The sequence below is a fragment of the Leucopleurus acutus genome (genome assembly GCF_964270905.1).
Source record: "Leucopleurus acutus genome assembly, chromosome: 18".
Taxonomy (NCBI): Eukaryota; Metazoa; Chordata; class Mammalia; order Artiodactyla; family Delphinidae; genus Leucopleurus; species Leucopleurus acutus.
The window spans coordinates 8,618,362-8,643,758 of record NC_139160.1 but is presented as its reverse complement, the minus strand read 5'-3'; the positions used below and the strand labels follow the sequence as shown (position 1 = coordinate 8,643,758).

General features: G+C 41.7%; 1 protein-coding gene across 2 annotated transcripts in view; it reads right to left on the bottom strand.

Annotated features, from left to right (window-relative positions):
* Positions 1 to 25,397, bottom strand: part of FRY (FRY microtubule binding protein) — a gene marked incomplete at its 5' end in the record, with an annotated part of 329,047 nt that overhangs the window by 19,869 nt on the left and 283,781 nt on the right. For both annotated transcript variants that reach the window (XM_082859749.1, XM_082859750.1), the window contains 10 exons: positions 710 to 793; positions 2,868 to 2,966; positions 4,112 to 4,261; positions 7,793 to 7,982; positions 9,186 to 9,352; positions 12,390 to 12,548; positions 13,104 to 13,304; positions 19,318 to 19,488; positions 22,230 to 22,304; positions 24,612 to 24,773. In XM_082859749.1, the coding sequence (XP_082715875.1) occupies positions 710 to 793; positions 2,868 to 2,966; positions 4,112 to 4,261; positions 7,793 to 7,982; positions 9,186 to 9,352; positions 12,390 to 12,548; positions 13,104 to 13,304; positions 19,318 to 19,488; positions 22,230 to 22,304; positions 24,612 to 24,773 (1,458 nt within the window). The remainder of the gene's footprint in view (positions 1 to 709; positions 794 to 2,867; positions 2,967 to 4,111; positions 4,262 to 7,792; positions 7,983 to 9,185; positions 9,353 to 12,389; positions 12,549 to 13,103; positions 13,305 to 19,317; positions 19,489 to 22,229; positions 22,305 to 24,611; positions 24,774 to 25,397) is intronic.

Genomic DNA, 25,397 nt, shown 5'->3' with positions numbered 1-25,397 from the left:
CATCCCAGACCTGCCCTCCTGGTAGGCCAGGTTCTCTTCTGTATTCTTTCATAGCTTTACTGTTCCTTCCTTTCCTTAAGGGCACTTGTCACGGTTTACACATGTATGACTGCTGGTTAACGTCCATCTCCCTGAACAGATCAGAAGCTCCACCTGGAGCAGAATTCACTGTTGTACCCACCACGGGGGTCACAGGAGTAACTGCAGAATTGAATGATCTTAATCTGTTCACACTTTTCTGCCCAGTTTCCCTTACAATATGACGTACGTTTATAAGCCAGCTGGTCTGAGGTGTGTACTTAAAGCAATTCTAAATGAGGAAAAAAAAAGTCTGAGTGATTGCTGAAAGGTCAACAAAGACTTTCTTCATTGAAGGAACTAAGTGGTTCAGTGAAGAATTAATGACATTTGGTTTTATATTCTGAATGAAGAATAGATTTATTAGGAAATGGTTAGTATAGTTAGTGTCGAGCAGAAAGGTTATTTTTATACTTCTACTTTTCCAAAAAGAAGACCGCCCGTCCCAAATCCCATCAACACAGTCATGCTTGGTGCCAATGTCATTCTTTCTTACTCTATAGGTGTCATGTGAATGTATGGGATGACTCATTCTGCCTCTTCCTTTTTCAAGTTCCACGCTTCTTGGGTAGATCAACACCAACACACAGTCAGAGCACAGAAAAGATAAACTCTAACAGGCTTTTATTACCTTTTCTTCTGAGTCCCCTGGTTGACAGGTAATTACTCCATCTCTTGATCCTCCTGCAAATGTCGCCTTACAGTTTGCAAGCCACTGTTGTCAGAAAGAGATACAGACATAGGTAAATTCGGTGATGTCCTAAGAATGTTCTTACAATCAATTCTGTCAGGAAAAATAGATTAAGCTTCTAATCACAGTAAAATAAAATTTTTATATAATGACTTTTTGAAAACTTTTTGGTTAAAGATTAATAATTTGAAATTAAAATATCTGCTTAGATGGGTTCAGTGATGGTCATTTAAAAATTTCAACATTTATCATTTCAGTGTTGTGATGTATCACCCTGAAGAATGGTTTCACCAGACCATTCCAAATTTATGTATAGATTAAATTCACATATGGTTAGAAACCTTTCATACGACTGAGGTTAGGAGACAGGTCCAACACTTCCTCGCAGGCTGGGTCATCCTGGACAATGCATCCTGACTCATGGAACACCTTCTCCTCTGTTATTTTGAGGTGGCTTCTGGGAGGCAGGTCTATTTCACTGTAAGAAAGGCTATTATAGTAATAGCCCAGCTATTTAAAGATTCTGCCGGTCTTAAGTATCTGGAATAGTAACTAGTATAGATGTGAAAGGAACCTTTGGGCAGAAAACAATAAGCACTGAAGAACAGAAACTCACACTTGACATCAAAAGACTGGCTCGTTCACCAACCAGAATGAAAGGATTACTTTTATTAACTGATGACTGAGAAGCTGGAAATCAATGACAGCGAAAGAGCCACAGAAATAGAAGACAAAGGGAATTGTTGCAGTAGAATGTCAGAACTCTCTTTGACAGGTCATGAGATAAGAACAAGAAGAAACAAAAACCCAGTAACTTTAGAATGAATATCTTCTATGTATGATGCACTTGTGCTGGGCAGTTTACATATATTATTTCTATTTTAAAGGCAATATCGTGTTGTGGTTACGAGCATGGACCTTTGAATCCCACAGACCTGGGTTTCAATACCGCTATGCTACCTCCTAGCTAATGAGAATAATAATAGCAACTCCCAGGGTAGTTGTAAGCATTACATGATTTAAGTTAAGAGATGTAACTTATCAGGTTGTTGGATACATAGAAAGGACTCAGGAAATGACAGCTGCTATGACTGTTATAATCGTTATGTTCTTACAACAGTTCTGCAAATTACTATTATCACTGTCTTATAGATGATGAATCTGAGATGAGAGGAGGTAACTTACCCAAGGTCACTAACCCTTAAGTAACTGAGCTGCAATTTGAACTCAAGTCCATCTGACTTAAAAATCCATGTTCTTTTTACAGTGACTGGTGTATGATAGGAAGTGCTCCATGGAAATTACACATGGAAGTTGTTGGAAATCAGGGGGTTTGCATGGATGGTTTCTGAATCACTTCTGGCTCTAACATTTTACAATTTACATCTTTGAAGGAAGAAAAAAGTAAAGAGCAGGAGCCGAGGCCAAGAGAAACCACAGAGACGGAGAAGCAGCTACCGAGAGTGGTTAAAAGGAGAAGAGAGGGGCCTCCCTGGTGGCACAGTGGTTGAGAGTCCGCCTGCCGATGCAGGGGACATGGGTTCGTGCCCCGGTCTGGCAGGATCCCACATGCCGCGGAGCGGCTGGGCCCGTGAGCCATGGCCGCTGAGCCTGCGCGTCCGGAGCCTGTGCTCCACAACGGGAGAGGCCACAGCAGTGAGAGGCCCGCGTACCGCAAAAAAAAAAAAAAAAGGAGAAGAGAGATGAGATCCATCTCAACCAGTTTTGGGTGAGGCGAACACTGGAAGGAAGTAATTAACAATTTTAAATTTCTGAGAAAAGAAAAGTTATAATGTTGATAAACTGACATATTAAGCAGATACCCACTTTCCCCAATTTCTTGGTAGGGAAATTATAGGGCTAAAATCGAAAGCTGAAAAATTTCTCTTTTGTAGGTATAATTTTTATATAATCCATAGTACTGACAGTTCTGCCACCATTAAGCTGGAACTGTAGTCCTTCACAGAAGAATAGATGAAATCTGTCTTCTCCCAAAAGAGCCTCTCTTGGGTAAATCACATCGCCTCCCAAGAGCTCACAGTGGTTGGGTTCATCTGGTTTTAACTAAATGTATATGCACAGAAACATAAAAGCTTACTGAGAGGGTGGCCTCTTTTCTGTTGTTGTAGGTGTCCAAATATTCTTGCAGTTCCAAAACACTGAACTTGAGCTTGTCCAAAAGTCCACAAGAAAGGAGCTAAAGACAGCAAAATAATTTGTATTAAAACAACTTCCAGAGAGACACCTAGACAAAGGCATGGCTATGCAGAGAGAAAAGAGAAGTATATTTAGATGTAAAGTGTGGGGCGGGGGGGGGGGGTTGGTAGCATCCATTTTAATAAGCTGTGCAGTTTGTAATTTAGCTCCACTATCAGCGGCAATTGCATTGGATACTGCTAATCAAAATCTCCTGTGAAAATATCCATCTTCCCCATATCAGTATAGATGGACAAATCTTAACAAGTATTCCACAGAAGCCCACATTAAGATACAGCATCCATTTTATGCATGGACTCTAGTGTCTTCATCCAGTAATACTCCAAGCAATGTGAAGACAGACCGCCAAATAGGTTTTCAAACTGATTTTGTATTTATAAAGTCATGATTCAGCAGTCAGCCAGGGACTGTTTTAATCATCCTTTAAACCAGTGGTCCCCAACCTTTTAGGCACCAGGGACCGGTTTCGTGGAAGACGATTTTTCCGCAGACGGGGTGGGGTGGGTGGGGGAGGGGTGGTCCAGGCAGTAATGTGAGCCGTGGGGAGCGGCAGATGGAGCTTCGCTCACCCGCCCGCCCACCCGCCGCCTACCTCGGCTCTATGGCCTGGTTCCTAACAGGCTGCGGACTGGCACCGGTCCATGGCCTGGGGGTTGGGGACTCCTGCTTTTAAACTCATCATTTGCAGTTCGGCTGGACGAATCCATCCAGAGGGCATTCAGTCTCTTGGAAGTAGGGAAAGTGGTAACATCGTTGCCTCTGGGGACCCATCCGCCTAGCCAACCTGGCATCGTGGGTACTGGCTAGGTCTGCTCTGGGGGGCTAGCTCACCATATTCTCAGCCTTCAAAGTCAAGAGTCATCGGAGAGAAGCGACAAGGCCGCGAAGGGAGCACAGAGGGGGTCCTCCTCCTGATTCCCTGCAGTGACTGCCCTGGCTTGGGCTGGCCATGCAGAGTCATTCCTGTGCCGGCCCAGGCCTCTGGGACTCATAGAACAACAGAGCGCTGCTCGCAAACACTGAGAGTGTCTTTCAAACAAACCACAACACAGGTGTGCTTCCCTGAAGTTCCATACCATCAGCTGGGCAGGCCATTTGCCGCGGGAGCAGGCCTGAGATACTCACGGTCTCGGCGTCCACGAAAAGCGTGGGGCACTCGGAGCAGGAGGTGAGCATCTGGGAAGAGCTGACGAACTTGGATCCGATGCCCCGGAGGTTGTCTCCAAGGTAACTGGCCGCATCACAGGTTAGGAAGCAGAACCTTTTCTGAATATTCTGAAAGGCAACATAATTACTATTTGTAAACGGCCACGTTTTAACTTTTGTACTAGAAAAAACTATTTTCTAATCTTCATAAAACTATCAAATGAGCACAGGTCCTCCATGTAGTGGCGGGGGGGTGATAGGGGCAGAGTGAATGTCTTAAGTCAAGTGAGTAATCACCCAGTGTGAACAAAGTTTCTTCCTAAAATGTCAATTCCCAATGCGTGGGTGCTCATATAATCTTTTAAATAAATCCTGCTTTTGCTTTTTGCTGACTGTCAGCGCCGGTCGGCAGCCTGAGTCTGCCTAGCGTGTTTGTCAGATGAGTGAGAATTTCTGAGATTATTTCAATGTGGGTGAGAAGAAAAAGGTCATGAGATATAATCTGTTTCCCAAGATCACAGCTCCCTGAGATAGAGCACTAAAATGGGCCATAAAGCCTCTGACGAATGAAAGAGTAAATTCATGGGACCTGTCTCCCTGTGAGAGCGCCTCTGATTAGGAGTCTGTAACTGTCCGATAGCTTTGCACACATCAACTCATCAATCCTCACAACCAGGTGAAGGAACTGAGGTTAAGAGAGGTTAAAGGACTCAAGGTCATGCAACTAGTAAGTGAAAGAGTAAGGATGAGCTTGACTTCTAAGTTCATATCCCTTCCATTAACCTATAATGCTTCCTAAATGTTACTATTCCCCCTACACTGCCTGAAGAAAAACCATAATTGGGAAGAATCTGACTCACTGGGCCCGTGTCAGTGCCAAAATGAGAACATTTTTAGCCCCAACTTCCAACACACAACATCTTTAACAAAAGGAACAAAATATTTAACCAAAAAATAATTCTGGTTGTAGGCACTGGCTTTCCCCCAAGAGATGTCGTACCTCTTGAGTTGGAGAATCTAACCCACGAGAAATCCTCTCTGCCCTGTTATGGGGAAATTAGCAGGTCCCCAAAACAGCAGCAGGCTCTTGGTTCCTTACAAGTTATACTAGAAAAATGCCTACCATGTTGCATATTGTTTATTTTTTATTTAATACCTCTGAGAATCTTGTTATAATACATATGTATGTCTTTATGGTGTTTTTAGTTTTATGTGCAATTAAAAAAAAAAACTCGACAGAATGTTGCTGCTGAAAGGAACAGGAAATGCCACGTGTCACCAGCTAGTGGAGTGGCAGAGCCGGGAGTAGGATCCAGGTCCTGCAAATAGGTTGGTTTCTTTCCATCTTACTTAAGGATATGGTGAGATCTGGGCTCATTTTTGTATTAAAAAAATTTTTTTGGCTGTTCTGAGCAGCTTGCAGGATCTTAGTTCCCTGACCAGGGATCGAACCTGTGCCCCCTGCAGTGGCAGCGTGGAGTCCTAACCACTGGACCACCAGGGAAGTCCCTGGGTTTGTTTTTTATTGTACTGAGAAGCTAGATCTTTCAGGGAACTTCAGAGCCACATATGACTTCCATATAAAAATATCATATAATTTGGTGACACTGTGTGATCAAATGACAATATTCTAACACAGGAGCAGCAGGAAGGAAATACACTGACTGAGACACTTGGAAAGCCACCCATGCTGGACCTTTAGAAACCATTTCCTTGTTTTTAAAACCAAATTATTTTTGCAATTACCTGCTCTCTACCCCGTCCAAAATCCAACCAAATACAGGGAAACGTGGTGTCCAGACTCACAGGAAAAATGTTAGAAAACAGTAAACAGCCATGGTGAGGACATGACGAAAGATTAACAGACTGCATGTCTGAAATGTGTTTCATTTCCAGCATATTGGATTAATACCGATTTTGCTACCCGTGTTGCTCTCAATCACAGAGCATTTGATGGTAGCTGAGAAAGTTCTTAAAGCTAAATGTAATATTAAAAACTGAAATAGGAGGTACACATTTGTATTATTATTGTTGTGGATAAGCTCCTTAGAAATTGGTCCAATACGCTGATGAAAAAAAGTCCAAACCCCAATGTACCTCCCAGGGCCCAGCCCCACGTCCCAGCTCACATGACAGTCTATTGCCATACTGGCATTAAGTCAGAAACTGTACGTTTAAGATTTACATTAAAAAGGTTTTTTTCCCCCATTCATTCTTTCTGCATTTACTGAGCAGCTACTGTGTGTGAGCCACTGTGTGCCAGCTGCTGGGGAATCAAAGCAAGACACCATTACCTGCCCTTGCCCGGGAGACAGACACCTAAACAAGTGTGACAAGTATAACAGAAACAACTACAATTGGCTCAGGATCCCAAGTGTGTGTGTGGGGGGCAGGCAGAAAGAGGTAAAGGAAGGCGTCATTCACTGAAGTGACAGCCAATCAGGGATTTGCATGTCATTGGGAGCACAGCTGTGGGAAAAGAGGGGATGACAGTTCTCGGCAGAGGGAAACGTACTGCTCAGGACTATAAAATTGAGCATGAAGGGTCTAGCAACTGTAATAAGAAAAAATTACTACAACACACAGACTTAAATATACATTATTAACCATTATTTACAAATTGACTTTAGAACAATATAATAAATGACTTTGCTCCTGAATCCTTAACAATTAAATTTACCTCAAATGGTAGCTTGTGGATAGTTGTTGTTGTTTTAAAATTTCCGTCTGGCTTAATGTTAGGGTGTCTCTGGATTCTCATCTTTCAGCAGCCCATTGTTTTCTGTCTTAAGGCTAACAGTCCCTCCAGCCCCCAGTGCATCTCAGACACCACCTTAGTTTTTGTCCATTCAGTTTTCTAACAGGTCTCACGAAAAGTAAATTGAAAACCTTGAGAGACAGCAGCATGAGTAACACTCAGAATACTGAGAAACTAGCTCTGAGTACTACTGGTATATGCTTCTCCTAAATGGAAGGGCCTCCAGGCTCAAAAACCAAGTTGACTTTTATGTTAACTAAAGTACGGCTTCCTGAATTTGAAATCATTTAAAGCAGATGATCCCAGTGTTTTCATTTTCCACTTTTTATGTAATTCCTCATTTCCCTGCCTTTCCCATGGCTCTTGCTGAAGGAGATCAGAGGACTCCATCCCTCAGTCCAGCTACGTTACCTTGCCTCTCTCGTGATATACTCAGCAGAACTCAACCTCTAGAAAAGTTTCACTGGCTGGCACGTTGAAGGACTTCATGGTGGGGAAAGATAAAAGACAAGGAAAAACACAGTGAATTAAAAAGACAGAGGAGAGGTCTAAGCGGAAAGAAGAGATGGAGGCTGGGCTTGGCAGAAGGTGCCACCCTGTGGTCCTGAAGACCTGGCTGCCTGCCTGGGACTGATGATGCCAGTGAAAACCAGAGTGGGGGAGCGAGGGGCACAGCACGGCGGCCTGAATCCCTGAGCGCAGCGTCTCCACAGTGCCAGCCTGAGAAGGCTGAGTAGATGAAGGTCGAGGAGAAGAAAGGATGAAGTCAGAGGAGACTGAAGGATGTCAGGAGGACAAAGTAGTATAAACCCTGCACTTAACCCCTTCAGCTGGAGGCCGGCTGGCTCCCCGAAGAGACCGCAGCCCCTGCGCGTCTGTGGCCCCCTCCGCGGGCGCCGTACCTTGAACAAGGAGGAGAACACGTGGAACGTGTACACGGCGCAGGAGCCGTCCGAGTCGCACAGCAGCTGGTTGACATGACTGCGCCACGCCTCCTCCGCGTCGTCACAGGCCGCGGGCTGAAACGCAGCGAGGATGGCCGAGAAGAAGGGCGAGGGGGGCGGCGAGACTCCCCTCTCCCCTTCTCCAAAGCTGGAAGAAGGCAAACGGCAGCGTCAGGAAGTGGCGTCCTCCTCTCCTTTGCCAGCCTGTGTTAGTTCTCACCCCGAGGCACCCATTCTGCCCACTCCTCCCGCTGGGGTCGCTTTGGGAGCCTGGCTCCCATTCAGAGGTCTCTCCAAGATTCTTTTCTGACTCCAGAAAAGAGAATTTTCACCTGTAGAATTTCTGGGATTCCTCGCACTCGGATTTCCTTTATAGATTCGGTGCCTCTTTTAGCCTTCAGTAACTGCCCCTCACTTTCCTGGACAGCCTTTCCCCGCACACAGGATACATCCATTCCTGTGCTGTGGCCCATTGTAGTCCTTTTCATTTTTCAATACAATAAGTGATAAGTAAATTTCTGAATCTTTTCACTTTTCGTTTGTGGAGGGACAGTATTAGTGGGTGCAGATACATAAATGCCCAGAAGAAAAGGGCAGAGAGAGGAAAGGAAATGAAAAAAGAGAAATGCAGGGGGAGACAGAGAGGAACGAAGAAAGGAGAGAAGAATGAACGAACTGTGAAAAGTCAAAGTTCTTCTCTAGGTATCACCGTAAGCTGTTTCTCTGATGGACGGATATGGGTCACCATAACAGAAGGCCTCTGTCCAGCCACATCAGAAGCTTTTACTTCATTCTTATTTTCAGCGTTCAGAGGAGTGATTTTAGGATTCTGACTTTCTTCTCCTAAAGTAAATCTGTAGCATTACTATTTGTGATTTATTCTAGATGCCACATTAGTGGGGTTTTTAAAAATCTATCCTCTCTATATTTTTTCCTATTTGTATTCTCTGACTAGATCTCACTTGTCTCAGAAATGTCAGCCACGAGGCTGAAAGCCACCCACTTAAAAAAAGAGTAGGTATTTGGCTTAGAAGGGGCCTCTTGTTCTGGTCTTTTAACTCAAAATGAAAAGAACTCCCTATTTCCAAGCCTTGCCAAGCTTGCTTATTTTCAAAGCTTACAAGGCCTGGACCATGTCCCCAGGCTCCCCTCTGGCTTTTTACGTTACTCCAGGGCTTTATGGGTTCCGCATAAGGCCCTGCTCTGGGGGTTGGAGGATTCCCACCCGCCAAGAGCCCTCCAAGTTATATGTCCGCTTGGACTCCTTTGTTAGGAAGTCCCAGCAGCATAAGCCTGACATTTAACTGGAGTGGGAGCGAAGCCAGTACGATGTGCCCTGTACACTCTTCACCTGGCAAGAGTAAACTGGTCCAGCGCTCGACTGCCTTTTTCTTCTGCCTCGGTCATATCCAGGCTGAAGCTATCGCTGCATTCGAAAGTTGCCGGGAGCTCGTTGATGGAGCTGGAAAGATCATCCTCGTGCACGGTGGCGTCCTCCGCCTCCTGGGCAGCGCTGACCTGGGAACGTAAAAAGAGAAAAGAATCCCCCAACATGTAAGACTATCCATAGGAAAATCTGCAATCCTGAGAGTAATAGAAAGTGGGGGCATTTGTCTTCTAGCTACGGTAGAGTCAATTTCTATAACTGAGCTCAAGAATTCTCTGAAGTACTGTTCTTTATCTTCTTTTCAGTCTTTTCCGGGAGAGTTCCCAAAGAGGCTCTCAGTAGATTACCATATTTGACCCACGCTTATGAAGTATAAAATGCTAAACTTGGAAGAGACCGTAGAGACCCCCTGGTCCAATCTCCATATTTTATAGACGAGGAAACAGCTGCTCCACGTGGGAAAAGGACGTGCCTAATATCAGGTATATAATCAGAGCCAGAGCTGGGACTGGAGACACCATCTCTGATTCAGAACTCTTTTCATTGTACAACCCCAGTCTTCTAAAGCAAGTTATCTGGAGTTAACTCTCCAATATATTATATAATATGTCCAATATTACCTGTGGAAACTAGAATTTAGAATTGTCAGTGCCTGGCATAATAAAGGCTCCAGAAGTGTCTGCGGTGCTCACAAGTGATCCAGAGTTATTCACCAAGCCTGCCACGTTGACAGGCCTTTCCATGCTGAAAATCCTCCGAGATCCATATACACATATGCTTTACTCTTGGGAATATCCCTTGAAGATAACAGATATGAGAGGCTGCTCTCACGTTGCTATAAAATGTAGAATGATCTGCGAGATGAAAGGGCTCTAGGGCAGGCAGAGCTGGGATCACCGAGGGGCAGGAAAAAGACGTAGCAAGTCAAATGGAAAAAGAGGCTGGGCTTGAACCTGGGCCAGGGGGAAATCATCTGGAGAACTGATTGTTCTTTGGGAGAGGAAGGAAGGCAACTGGATCACAGAGCAGAAGAGGAGAGGAAGAAATCACACATACGTGGTTCAGTGAGTCATTTTCTTAAAACAAAAACAAAATCAAGGCGAAATAGATGTATATATGAATTAGAGAGTTATCGTGGGCTGACATCTGGCTGCCCATTTAGTATTTTGGGTCTAGGATTAAATAGGGAAATTAGAAATGTTTACAGATATGTTAGGGAAATAGGTTATCTCATGTCTTTGAAGGAATTGCTCATAAATACTGTGTTTCAGAGGCATATCCATATCTGCTGCTTCTTGCTTTTTATTTATTTTATTTTTTTATCTTTAAAACATTTACTATTGCCATTAAAAAATATTTAGTTTCTGTCCAGTTAGAATTTCATTAATGGTCCACTTCATATAATTTCTTTTGTTGTTGTTAAACTCATTTATCATTTACCCCAAATTTTGAATGTAAACAGTAACTGTCTAGGTTGATAGCCATGCAGTTAACCAGCTTAATTTTGGCCAGAAGATTCACTGCTTTCTTGTGTCTGATGAGTGGGCAGAGCACTATATTTTATTTTATTATTTATTTATTTTTAAATTAATTTTTATTGGAGTATAGTTGATTTACATCTTCCTGCTTTTTAAAACTAGAGTGGTTCCAACGAGACTGCTGACTGGCCTGGGTTATTAGTGTATATAGACTTAATCTATTAGGGGTGGGCTGAGTTCTTATAAAAATATTTTCTATTTTCTCTTTCTGACATCACAGATACATCAAACATTGTAGAAGCCCAGCTGATGTGAAAAACAGATATAGCTTTTCAGAAATTAGACTCAGCCTTTCCTTGACAGAATTCCTTGATAGATTTCTGTGTGAGTCCATGAAAATATTACTCCTTAGGCAATGCTTTGTATAAGGAATTATATAACTTAGCATTCAAAATAGAAAAGTTGAGAAAATGACTACTGCAAGACTGAGAAATAATAAATGCTAATAACTTCACATTTATTTTGTGATGTCCTTTCCATGAAGTTTAATCTCAGACAGTTTTCTTTCTGGCCCCTTTTTTGGCTAAAAAAGGACTCTGCTAATTCTAAGAATCCTGAGCATAGTCCTTTTGCAATGGGGAAGTCTTAGAAATAATTATTTTTTAAGCGTCAATATTTTTAGGTGATTGCGGTTTCATTGGTTGCCCTTGGTTTAAAGTAGATTAGATTTTGCTAGATTGCAGACATACTTTTTAGCACACTGTAAAAGAATACAGAATAGCCAGTATTATATTTTTCTAGTAGAAGCATCAGAAAGAATATACTTTTGTAAATTTTTTTCTATTTCATTTTCTCCTTAAACTTATACCACCATAACCAAACTAAAGATAAAGAAAACTTTATCCTAACAGCAATAGGTTGTTTTGGTATTTCTAATATAAGAAAATAAAATTCTGTACTAATGGGCATTTATGTGGGCACATATGTGAACACAGTGTGGGAGTTGATAGTTTTATGGACAAGGTCATTTATGGAAATATTGATAAAATAAACCTTAAATGAAATACACATTTTTAGTTTTTTTTTTTTTAAAGCTGACCTTTTAAATCAGGAAATTGTATCCATTTACTTACTTTTCTCCTCAGAGAGCCTGGCTAGGACAGTTTTGTGCATAATACTGTGATTGATATTGAAATTTCTGATAGTCAGCCAAAGGCGAGAACAGAATCAATGTACAGATTGTAAAATTGGTTCCTACATAGGAAAAAATTTCCCCCCGATACACGCATACACCCACACCTCACTTAGCAGATTGTTTTATAAAAGTCATGACAAAGAACAGCAGTTTCCCAGTCTCAGCAATTCCGACATATACCAATTTGTTTTGCCATTAATCAAATGGCAAAACACGACCAGTGTTCGTGCTCTATGGAAAATGCAAAATGTTTCATTTTAAAAGGACCTCAAATCAAATCTCCTTCAACCAACAGCAAGATGGCTACTCAGGTCTGTGAGAATAAAGCAACTTCAAAACCTAGGCTTAGGGGCACAAACTCAACTACTTCAAAAAAGAAAGAAAGAAAAGAAAGATAGTCCCTCCACTTATAACCTGCTAAGAATGCTCAGAAAATTGGAAGTACATTTTTTTTTTAAAGAAAACTACAATCAACGATTGCCAAAATCTCTTCACCTTTGAACCCTCAGAAATCTGAAGATTATTCATATCAGGCAGAGAAGCGTCAAAGCTAGCCATTCTGGTGTTAAAGGCATGAGGGTCAGCGGGGGTCATATCGCAGGTGGTCGTGAGTTCCATGGGATGAGTCTCTTCAGAAGGGGAGAGATTCATGATCTGTTGAGAAAGCATAGGAAGTAAAACAGAGTGTGGCGTTCCCATTCTTTAAAAGCTCTAATTATTCTTTACATAAGAGTACAAACCAATGGACAAGCTAGTTTTGGGTGGACAGGTAACAACTGTTTAACATACATACTTCACTGTCATCAGAACTTAAGCACACTGGCTGGCAAGGCCCAGCACTGAACAATACAAACACCTCTATTTCCAGATAACCCCATCAAAATGTCTGTGTCATATTTCCTCAAACTTCAGATGTCTGAGGAATTAAAAAAAAAAAAAGATTTCAGCATAATAAAAGTTTTTTGGGGAAAATCTAGGCCTGAACGGATTTGATGGCATTCAGGGCTTATAAAAACCCCAGTGTTTGTTTCCATTTGCAACCTACAGAGAAGAGACCGGTTAGAATCAGACACCACCTCATGTTTCAGAGTTGAGTTTAGCAGCTGTAGCAAGTTTCTTTAGCTGCAACTGGAAACTGCACTACTGCTTGAATCACAAAAAGAAGTCTCCCAACGTCTTGGGAAGAGTAGGTGGAGAGTTCCTACTTACTAGGTCAGCGTGCTCCAGGATCTGGCTGGTGGTGAGATCCTCCTCTTCGGAGGATTCATCGGAATCCTCGTGGTTCATTTTATTTAGGCTGGGAGAACTTCCTGAAAGCTGGCGCTCCTCCAGAAGCTGCATATCGCACTTGTCCAGACTATCCAGAGAACGCCTGCGGACTCCCCAGTTGAAATTGTCCATACTCTCGCCCTGAAATCACACCATCAGCTGCTTTTTTAAGGCCCAAACCCTCCTGCACTCACGCCTTTACACAGTCGATTAGCCACAGCTTAGTAACAAAATTTTTCATTATGAACTCTCAAGCCCTCATGGCCTTGGGCACCAAACATTTTGCTCACATGATGTGAAAAGTAGTAAGAAGCACACTGTTTTCACCAAAATGAGGATTAAACCATAGGTAGACATGACTATACACCTTACTCTGGCACAGTGGGTAACATCTTGTGTTTTAACAAGTTGATTTTGGGATACTCTATAAATGATCCGTGTTAACAACAATCTGTCAGAACGAGACTGTTAATATTAAAACAACTTCAAAAGAGATGTTCCCTCCCCAAACCCCGCCCCTGTTTAGTACTCTTTTCAGAAGGAGAAAAAGTAGGAGCTCCGCTTGTGGCACGTTCCACACCCCCTGGGTATTAAGTAGAAGAGCATTAGGTAAACATTCCAGGCTGTTTCTGCCGCAGCAGTTTTCACAGATAAAATGCAGCGTTAAGGGGTATCAGAGAGCAGCTGGGCACAGTCGGACAATCATGCACTACGCAGAGGCCAGAGCAGCAAGGCTTCAGTTCTGTTTTAGGCTCATCTTTAAATAATTGTCCCAATATAGAAAACAGTTCCTTCCCTAGACCCGAATGGACTGACTCGGTACCAAGGATTATTGCTGGATTGTACATTTGCACTGAGAACAGGGCTAAGTGGCAAGGTAAAGTGTTAAAGATTTTAGATATAGCTCAGATTTCCTCTGCAAACCATCAGATATTAAATAAGCTTATGTGATGCACATAAAATTTTTTTTCTGAAAACCAATCTGGGTTTTATTTTTCTCTCTGTTAAGATAGGAATAAAGCTGGAGAAATATTACTAGCTCATTGGTGAGCAAATTTTAACCTAAACAAATAGGTAATCTGAATAAAATCTAGCCCAGGATCTTATTTATATCAGTCATTTGAAACACTGATGGTTCACTGACATAAATAACTTTTTTTAAATGTGATGTTTTATTTATTTTTATTTTATTTTATTTTTTTGTATTCTGGCCATACCGCGTGGCATGTGGGATGGTTCCCCGACCAGGGACTGAACCTGGGCCTCTGCAGTGAAAGCACCGAATCCTAACCACTATGCCGCCAGGGAACTCCCATAAATAACTTTCTGATGAGAGCTCAGTAAATAGCATAATAATATAATTTCAGTGAGAGATGTAAATTACTATTAAAATTAATGAGCATTAAATTTATTAATCTTCCTCTGATTTTAAGGGTCTGTTTTTTCTGGCTCCTAATGAAATGAATCTTACCATTCTCACAGATCTCTCATATAATAGATGCTTAGCTTTTCCAAAGTCTGTTTTGGCTATTCATGGTGGAAGGCAACAGGTAAGAATCCTGAACACATTCTGGATATGATATGGAAATTAGCATTATTCACCCCATTTATGATATTTATGATTGTTCTTAGGACTGTTTGATTATAAGACTCAGAATATGCTTTCCATAGTTTATAGCTGTATTTGTACCTTTTATCTGTAAGTGCTGTGATAAATTACCACCAAATGATTTTTTTTCCTGGTAGAAAAGGCTGACTGTTGTGCTGGTGTTTTAAAATAGCTGTTTCAGTGAAAAAATGAAAAAAATGTGGAAGAGGCAAGAGTTCTAGGAAGAAAAAGAAAACTCAATGTGTGAAGAAATAAAGAGGGTAAAGAAAAATGAGATTACAATACGGAGAAAAAAGAATGTAAAAGTTACTGGGAAAAACGTACAACTGTAAAACCTAATTCCCAAAACAGATTCTCTTCTACCAAATCAATGGATGGGTTAGATGAACTCAGGCAGCAGTTCTGGATGTCTCCCACACTGAACCTGGGCTGCACTGAGCTTGCAGAGAAATACAGACACCTAGGGCCAGAGAATGCTACACTGGGTATAGACTGCCATTGCTGTTAATTTGATTGCAGCTCAGGTGAAGATCTGAATCAATCAGGCATGGGAACTGGGAGTCAGGGAAGTTGTTCTTGCAGGAACAATATCTGGGTGTCTTGCAAGAGGATGCAATACCTCCATTAGAGGCAAAGATGTTGAAACTGTTTCCTCGGTGGTAGCTGAGGGGTTGAGATGGAACAGTAGCCTAGTCTACGTTAAAGTCGGTGGTGATTAAAAGTCAACTGGGCATAGCACAGGAATACCCCTATTGGGAGAGCCACCTTCCAACTTCCCCACACCCAAATGTCAGATTTGCATTTTATGTTACCTACAGGGTCAAAAGCCAAAAGAGTGTTTCACTGATTAAGTGAGATTTTCTATGTGTGAGAAAATTTAGAAGATGGCTAACTATTCCTGATGGACAATTTGCATATGTCAGTTATCAAACTTAAATAACCACTCAGGATTTACACTGAGATGAGAAAGTATTCACAACTGACTGTTCCAGAAATGTTGGAAATCGTATTCTTTGATCCTGGAGTTCCAAAAAATAAGAATTATTGTTGAAGGAACTTGGATGGTCAAAATATGTTCTCCCAAATGTACCTACTTAGAGTAAGTCTATATGACATAGATACAGGGTGATTATAGGTCAGTTTGCCCAGGATAATGCCAGCTTATGCCTGTTGTCTGAGTGTAATTATTACCGGGCCCCTTTTTCTTGAAAAGGGTCCTCATTTGGATGAAATTTAATATAGTCACCATCCAAAGATAGCTCCTAATTCCTGGAAAATAAAAGGAATTGATTGGCAGTATATGTGGTATATTGTTAGATGCAGCTTCTTGATTTCACTTTTAATAAAAGAATTTAACAGCAAAACCAATCCAGCTGTGCAACTGCCTAATGAGAAATTATAGGATTTCCATGGATCATATTTAAAAACTCACTCTCTCTCAAGAGATATAATCATGCAACTTCCAGAACTAAACATATAAAGATTTTAAAACTATCTCATATTTATACTTCAGAAAATATTTCCCTTCTACAGCAACCAAGAAAAATACTTCTATCACACACATCTCAGTGTAAATGTGCAAATAGGCATACATACTCTCGAAGGGGGGAAAAAGCAGTTATGCAGTTATAAATCTGCAATGATGCAAAACATCTACTAGTGCATCTGAATTGAAAATAGCATCGTCTTACCTGAAGTTCCTGTGTAGCAGATTGAATGGACAGAAAAACAAATAAGAGGTCTATTTAAAATGATTATATTAGATACTCAAGTGCCTTTGTCTTAGTTTTAACACAACAGCAACTAACAGTGCTAACAGTATATACGTCAGTAGATGCAACTTAAAGAAAAAGACAAAGATACACTAACCCCATAAAGAAAAATTAGTATGAAACACCGGAAATTCCAAACCTCTTAGCGGTGGATGATGTAGTTGGTAACAAATCATAAATAAAATTTCTGAAATAGCTTTCCACTTCAGTGACAACTTTGGTCTCCTCAACACTTTTTTTTTTGGAATGCCTGAATTTTTATTTGTGAGAAAATCGTGAAACGTCATGGAAAGACTAATGAGGGTCATCAGCTGGGGAAAAAAGGTGGCATCACCTGATCCTGCACACAAAACCAGAAGTGTTTGTGATCATGATCTGTTTCACTGCTGAGGTGCAATTAATAGCAAAGACACAGCACCCTTTAAAGATTCTGAGAAGTTCAAAGGCAAACGCTTAAAGATATTAGTCAATAAATTCTGAGACTATTTAATGAAAAGGAATAGACATGACAAAAACCTTGTCCTTTTTTTTTTTTTTTTAGTAAATGTGTGTTGATCTAGAAGCCACATATGCTTACCTTTCGCAGATGAGGAAATACTGAAATTATTCACCAAAGACAGTACAAAGGAACAGATATTTAGAATGCCTACTACCTGAAATTATGCTAAAAGCTTTACACAGGCCATCTTACTTGATCCTTACGTCAACTCTATAGGCGGGTATTATCACTCCCATTCGATAGATGAGGATGCCAAGAGAAACTGCATCCAGGCTTGAGCTGGGTCAGTGGCAGAGCTGAAAGTCAGAGTTGGACCTGCCTGACTCCAAAGCCCTTGCATTTTCACTCTACCACTGTGTAAGCTCGCAAGGATCCCTTATTATAACCTTACTGAGAAGTAGCAAAATATTCTCAAATGGTTAATTTTATTTGGATAAAATATGTACTTTCACATTCTTTAACTTCTTATAAAATCTTAATCATACAAGATAAAATAATCACTATGATTTTTCAGTTCTTGTTGGCCAGGACAATAGCAAGAACACTAGAAGGAAGGCCTAGTAATCATTATTTATTGTCCTTGAAAAATACTAGTATAATATTTATTTTCAAGTGATGGGCATCTATGATTTTCCTTACTTTATTTTGATAGAAATTAAATTTGTTAGTTGTTCTGAAATTGTTTCTGATTTCTCTGACACCATTCCTCCTAGGTCCCTTCACGTAACACATTTTTCTTTGGCTGACACTGAAAAATGATGCCTCTCTTGTTTCATCAATTTTTCTCTCCATAGTTTAACCCCTGAAGAGGGTGCCCAAGCTTGAATTCTAGCCTAAGAGCAAAGATTAGGTCGGTTGCTCAGACCAGGAAGCTAAACTTTTGACATTCCATATACCTCTGGATCATTTCGAAAGTATTCAAAACAGCTGTATTTTGCATTAGACTTTTTAAACAATCCTCACGGCATTTAGCAATTGATTTATCACTAATTATGGTTAACAGTCAGAAAACTCTGCAATGCTTTTTGCAGATGATGAAAGCGTACACATTTTAAAGATGCCTTGCAGTTGGTGCCTTTATACTCTTAAAGGACTGGATCTGCTAAACTTGCTTCCAGGGAAAGAATTGGTAAAGAAAACATTCTTCATTCTGAGAACATGATTCTTCCTTGCTGGCACAGACAGCCAGGGTAGTCAGTGGCCAGTAAGGACAAAAATAGAGCTCAAGAGAGCTTGTCCAGCTCCGTGGCCTTGCCTTGACATAAGTGGATTGGTCAGCAATCATATCCTTTTAGGGAAGGTAAGCAGTTACTTGAAGTATCATTTCCCACAAGTTTATCGTTAAATTAGGAGGTGCCTACCTGCCATAGGATATGATAAACTTTGAATTTGAGCCTCCATTTTAACTGTACGGCTAGCAGAAAGCCCTTTCTTTGTCTGGGAAATAGAGTGTGCTTGGTTAAATGTGAGCTGAAGTATGTGGATCCCACCACATGCCAGGCTGGGTACCAGGCTTTATTACAGATGCCAACCCCACTTCAGGGAACATAGTGTCCATCCCAGGAGGAAAAAGCCTGCCTCTCAGCTGGAACATGCCCCTGAGCTACTGAAATGATGCTCCTCCTTGCAACCCCAGGTTTTCAAAAACATGACTCATAACGGAAAGGGTCTTATTACCACGATTATCATTCAGATAAACAGATCTGCATCTGCCTGTTGATACTTGAATTCAGCTACTCCAGGTGTCAAGAACCAACTGAAAGCAGAGCCAAGAGCTCTTGTATGTTAAATCTAGTTTCAAGTTCTGAGGATTTCATCAAACAGCACAAAGATGCCGGGGCCCCTGGGCTCTGATCGCAGGTTGCAGCAGGCAAGCTTTGACGTCAACCCATGAGAGCAATTGCACATTGAAAATAATAAAATGCTTAGCCTGTTTTACCCAGGTACCAGAGAACAGGCTCAGACCTTGAATGCTTCTGTGATTTTTTTTTTTAAAGTTCACCTTTGGACTACACACACACAGAGTCTCTGTATGGTCATTCAAAGTCAGATCTTCGCCATTTAGAAAGAACTTGGTGGCTTTGGCTGTGGGCTTAGACAGGAAGCTTGTGGTGACTTTTGCCCAAGTTAAGCTGCTGTACTTTGAATAAATTGATTAAAAATAAAGTTTACAGCTTTCTAATGAAAGAACTCATTATTTAGCAGATAGAAAGAAACTGTTCTGTTAGTCAAGGAAAAGGCTGAGCGGATGGTTTTCACCGAGCCTGGCCGTACCTCTCCATCCTCCAGCTCCACGTCTAGGAAATCGAAGTCTCTAAAGACCCGGAACTGCTGCTCACTGTTGGTGTCGTCCATGTTCTCCTGGTCCCGGGTGCCGTCCTCGGAGGACACCAGGCTCGTCTGATGCTCCAGCAGATCCAAGTCCCCACACGACGAGAAAATCACCTACGAACCAAGAGTCCTCTGCTGAGAAACCGCTCTCCCTTCTTTGTTTGTGCTACAAAAAGTGTAACTGGCTCCTCAGAGCACTGTATTTCCAGTACACACCTAATTCCTTAAGTGGGTATTTTTAGAATGCTCTTTTATTATTTATGTTGGACAGGCGCCTTCAGATTAAACTCATTGCGAAGATGCAAGTTCACACACTAGGAAACTGTTCAAGAGTCAAATCGCTGCTTCTTAATGAAAAGTGTATCCTACATGCGTGTGTGTGTGTGTGTGCCAACTGAGTGTATGTTCACAGTCTACAGCAGCCAAGAAATTTTCCAATGTTTCTGCACTTACCGAGGTTAGAAACTGTACAGGTTCACACACACATACACATCACATACATATTATCATGAAAGATTTTAAGGACTACTGCTGCCAAGATATGTTATTGTAGAACGAACTGTGAGAGCAAAGTATTTAACCCTCTTAGAGATAAACCAGGAACCGGTAGGGAAAAAGAAACATAAGTCAGGAAGTACAGTACTTGTTCATCTGAATTACAGAGGAGAAGCTGAGCAGCCGTGCTCATAATTCATACTTAAAAGTGCTGTCCTGTTGATTCAAACAAAACTTTTTTTCTATTAAAATTTTAGTATGTTAATATTTTTAAATTAACTTCTATGTTTAGGTTCATTTCACTTGGGCCATTTTAATATAACTGTAGAAATAACAGACTTCAAATAAATCTAAATGTTTTGCTCTCCAGCCTCTCCTGAACATAGACTGATTTTAAATAAAATGAACAGTATTCTTTATTTAACCGTTATAACGTCTTGGTCTTCCTTGAAAGTAAGCAAGTCATTTATAAGAATTTAAATATCACAAATATCTCTCAAAAGGAAAAAAAAAGGGAGGGAATGGATTTTATTTTTTTAAATTATTTTTTAAAAATTTCTCTCTTTCTTTTTGGCTGTGTTGGGTTTTTGTTACTAAGCGTGGGCTTTTTCTCTAGTTGCGGCGAGCGGGGGCTACTCTTCGTTGCGGTGCGCGGGCTTCTCATTGCGGTGGCTTCTCTTGTTGCGGAGCTCAGGCTCTAGGCACGCGGGCTTCAGTAGTTGTGGCGCACGGGCTTAGTTGCTCTGCGGCATGTGGGATCTTCCCGGACCAGGGCTCGAACCCGTGTCCTCTGCATTGGCGGGTGGATTCTCAACCACTGCGCCACCAGGGAAGCCCGGGAATGGATTTTAAACATTCCTTTTTTTCTCCAGTGTTTAAGAGCAGTCATAGGATTTGCACTAGGTTTTCATAAATGGTACAAGACACACAGTCTGTACAGGGATTGCAAATGGGTCTATGAGATAAAGAGCACTGAGGACCAGCCAACTAGTCAGTGAGAGATGAGAGACCAGAATTCTGATTCCCTCAGCCGAGGCCTCCCTTTCCTTGTTAGTGCCACTTTTCTTATTTGTAACATAGTAAACATTTCTAGCTAGAAAAGCCTGGCACAGAAACAGGCGGTCTGGATCTGAAGGAGACAGTGTAACCGCAGGGGTGGTAAGAAACGGACCTCTCTGGCTATGCCACTGCAGAGGTAAAGGGCTCTCATTCCTCTCCCTTTCAGGCTGGGGGGCTCCATCTACCCCACACTATCTCTTCGTCCCTCTGCCCTCAATGATGTCACAGGAGCAGCAGCAAACCCACTGATCAATAACTCAGAAGGTGACTTCAACGGAGGCCACCCTTCTGGCTGGGGCACATTCCCAGACGATTACAAGTAGCAACTTGCACTTGAGCTCGAATCGATGAGTCTCATGTTTCACCTGCTCGTGAACTACATTAGTATAGACATTTTGGAATTTTAAAAGTAGTTCCCCAGAGACACTGTCTGCTACTTCTTACTTGGGAAATTACTTAGTTTGCTATTTTCTTTTCTGGTTACTAATAATGATGCTGTGAGATAGATGAAATAAAGATACCTGGTAAAACCAAACCCTGAGATTTTTATTGTTTTTGCTACAATATTCTCACACACACAATTTGAATTTTCTAAATTTTATAAAAGCTTCAGAAGCTAACTTCTAATACTTCAATTATTCATTTATTTCAAAGTCCAATGGCATTTTTGTGCAACTGTAACGTCAGTAGAAGTTTCTTGTTTGTTGGTTTGTGTTTTTTTTTTTTTTTTGGCCGCGCTTCACACGGGATCTTACTTCCCTGACCGGGGCTCGAACCCATGCCCCCTGAAGTGGAAGCATGGAGTCTTAACCACTGGACCGCCAGGGAAGTTCCTCAGTGGAAGTTTATAGGACAAAAAACATGATAATATATCACTATTTTTGCCTTTATTGTACATGAGTGAAATAGTGACATCACGGTAACAGATGTGTGTACAGAGAGTAAAATTACACCGAAAAGGAACGTGTATCATATATGGTGGTGCAGAAGACAGTCACATATACCTATTTTAAGAAAGTCTGGGCATATTTATTAAAAATATCCAAGTTATTAAAAAAATTAAAATAACTGAGTTTTTATTTACCAACTGGAGCAAATAGCCAATAACATCTTTCATTGTTTCTGAACTGAGATTAAAAATCATACTATGGAGAGAAATAATCTAAGGGTTTGATCTAGATGATGGATATCATACTTGTAATTCATAGTTGAAACCTCCAAACTACATGACCAAAGGCAAAACTGACCAAAGGTAAAAAGGTTATGACACCAAAATAAATGTGATATAGGACAGAACTTACTGATGGATTTTTGCTTAATCCGACTTCTTGGCCACACAGAGAAAGGACGTGTACCAACTTCTCTTTCGTCCTCTTCTGGAAAAGAAACACACAGGCAGGTTTTAATCATGGGGTCCTGTGATCAAATCTACTCCAGTAGTGTAGCCATCAGCCACAAAGGGCTAACCCACCGGAAATGTGGCCAGTGAGAATGCAGATATAAAATACATGAAGAGTAGGTATGAAAAGAGAATGTAAAATATCTCACCAATAATTGTAAAATATTGATTATATGTTTAAAAAGAATATTTTAGATATATTAGGTTAACTAAAATGTGTTATTAAAATTAATTTTACCTGTTTTTTTTCAAAAGGTGACTATTAGAAAATTGAAAATGAGGCTCACATTCTGTTTCTACTGGACAGTGCTGATCTAAGTTTTCCCAAGGGAGGGGATGTGAAAGTCAACCCCTTGGTTCTCTAGCAGATATTCATTACTCCCCTTGATAATCTTTCTTGTGTGCTACAACTTTCAATCATTAGCAAGCCTTTCCTTACACCTAAATTAAATCTATTATATTACAACACAATTCTCTTTTCCTCAAATGGGAGGATAAATTTACTTTCTGCAGAATTAAATTCGATTATTTGCAAGGCATATTAAATCTCTCTCAATTTATTCTTCCTATAATTAAATGGATAGAATTCCTTTTGCTGTTCTTCGTAAACCTTACTTTTCAGTTCCTTAGGCACAGGGATTCTTCTACAAACCTCCACATTTCCCAATGACATAGACAAACTAGGTCTCAGAATGACTGGTGAGCTGAGAATGAAAAGGATGGGTAACCAGAGCCTAAAAAACATGAATGTGCCTCAGAATTGCTCTTAGAGCAATCGTCCTCCTCTCCTGAACATGATTTGTTTTCCTTTTAATCTGATTTAATATGCAGACTGCAAGGAGGCCAATATCACTCATAGATTTTCCTTCTTAATGGAACTCAGTTCCCTGCATCCTTCTTTTCAAATTATAGACGGGACACTCACTCAATATGGTGTCATTTCAAGGTCAAAGACAGGAGGACCTTGATGTTGAAGAATGGCAAGAGATTCACTAACCTATTTCCCTAAGTTTTAGTGGGCACTTTACAATTCCGGGAAGGAATGAATGTAGGGGAGCATGGAATTGGGCTGGACATTTGTCTTCTCTTTTCCAAATTCCCAAGAAAGTAGGGCGGGCTCTCTATTCAAGCACGCAGTGAGCACTGAGAACCGGCTCTGCTCCAGTAGGCGCCGTGCTCTAAGCTCCACTTCCCTAACCTCTGAGAGTGAGGATGAGTCCTGCTGGGCGTGCAAACAAAGGGTTTCTCTCTGCGCAGCACCCAGCAGCACCCACTTCGCCTTCCTCCGGTAATGCAGTCCCTCTTTTTATCTTGGGACGGCTCTTCTCCCACCAAATGGGACTCTGCCTCTCTTGCACAGAGCCCTTTCTCCGGAATTGCTACGACGCTGGGGAGGGGAGATCTCTGTCCTGAAATCGTCAGAGCCAAACACCATGTAAATCTGGAGATGCAAGAGGTTGCTGGGCCTCACGTTGGAACAGTCTGCCTGAGAATGAGGTCAGCAGGGAGGAGAGCAGGCCTGAGACTTTGGGAAGAGAAGGTGGGGGCAGTGAGAAGGACAGAGAGGGTCTAAGGATGGTGTGTGCTACAATCCAGTTCTGCTTGAAGTTATGATACAGGAGTTAACACATTCCCTTTCCACTTAAGGTAGTTTTCCACTGGGCTTCTGGCATATGTCTCCAAAAGAGCCCCAAATAATGCATGGGTTTCACTTGACAGTAAGTCCAGTGACATCAACGCTGTGATGCAGTCACCCAGAAAGTGAATACAGATGACAGAACCACAGAGAAATCTGGCCGCCCACCATGCTCTGCAGGGTCAGGTGTGCATGCAGCCCACTGACTGGAGGGCAGGCTTGTAGGACTGCAGCCAGAATGGTCATTGGGGTGCGGCCCTGTTATGCAGGATTGGTTAGGAGAACTAAGGATGTATTACTTGGAGAAAAGAGGACTGATTTGGGTGAGTGGCAGAGGGGGGAGAGTTTCTTTAAGTGTTTGAAGGGCTGCCATGTGAAAGACAGATCCAATTGCATTTTCTAAGCCTTAAGAGAACAAGGACCAATGAGAAGAAGCAACAGAGTGTCAGACTTCAACTCAATGTAATGAACTGTTCAAAGATAAAATGGGTTCCCTCGGGATACAGAATACTGCGAGATCATCATCACTGAAGTGTCGATGCCCAGACGGGAAATATTGGGATGGTGGATGCAGGAATCCCATATCACAGTTGGGTTCAATAGGTCCCCTAAGCTCCCTTCCAATCCTGGGAGTCGAGGACTCTTTACCTGAGAGTACTGGGGCCTCTTCCAGCTTACAGGAACAAGGACATTGGAGTTGGAGCCTGATGAGGTGGAAGATGCGCTCCGGGTGACAGCCATGGTCCTGGGCTTCCCATCACGCCCAGCAGAGTTCTGCAGTTCATCATATCGCCTCCCGATGATGGGCGTCTTGAGAAAAAAGAATAGAGAAGCACACGTTCTTCTATCTCATTCATACTTCTGGGGTATGTGGATCGCTCTATCCCAGCAGCAACCAAGAACTGCTTATCTGATTAAAACTTAGATTAGAGAAGTTCAGTGTTACAAGGAGGCTCATTTTCCTTATGTTCAAATACATAGTCCAGATCATTTTGCATCTTCAACACTGTCCCACCCTCTTTAGCAGCTGAAAACAAATCCGATTGCTTGTTCTTCTTTTTTTTAATTTTTAAAGTATATTTCTTTTATTTATGTTATTTTTTTTTTGCGGTACGCAGGCCTCTCACTGTTGTGGCCTCTCCCGTCGCGGAGCACAGGCTCCGGACGCGCAGGCTCAGCGGCCATGGCTCACGGGCCCAGCCGCTCCGCGGCATGTGGGATCTTCCCGGACCGGGGCACGAACCTGTGCCCCCTGCATCGGCAGGCGGACTCTCAACCGCTGCACCACCAGGGAAGCCCCAATTGCGTGTTCTTAAACACACTTTGGAAATGATTGTAAAGATAAGAAGGAAGGCATGCAGGAAAGCAAAATAGTTTTCAGATATTTAAGCTTGAAAGACTTTCTTTATAGTTAAAACAAGACCAAAAATCCTT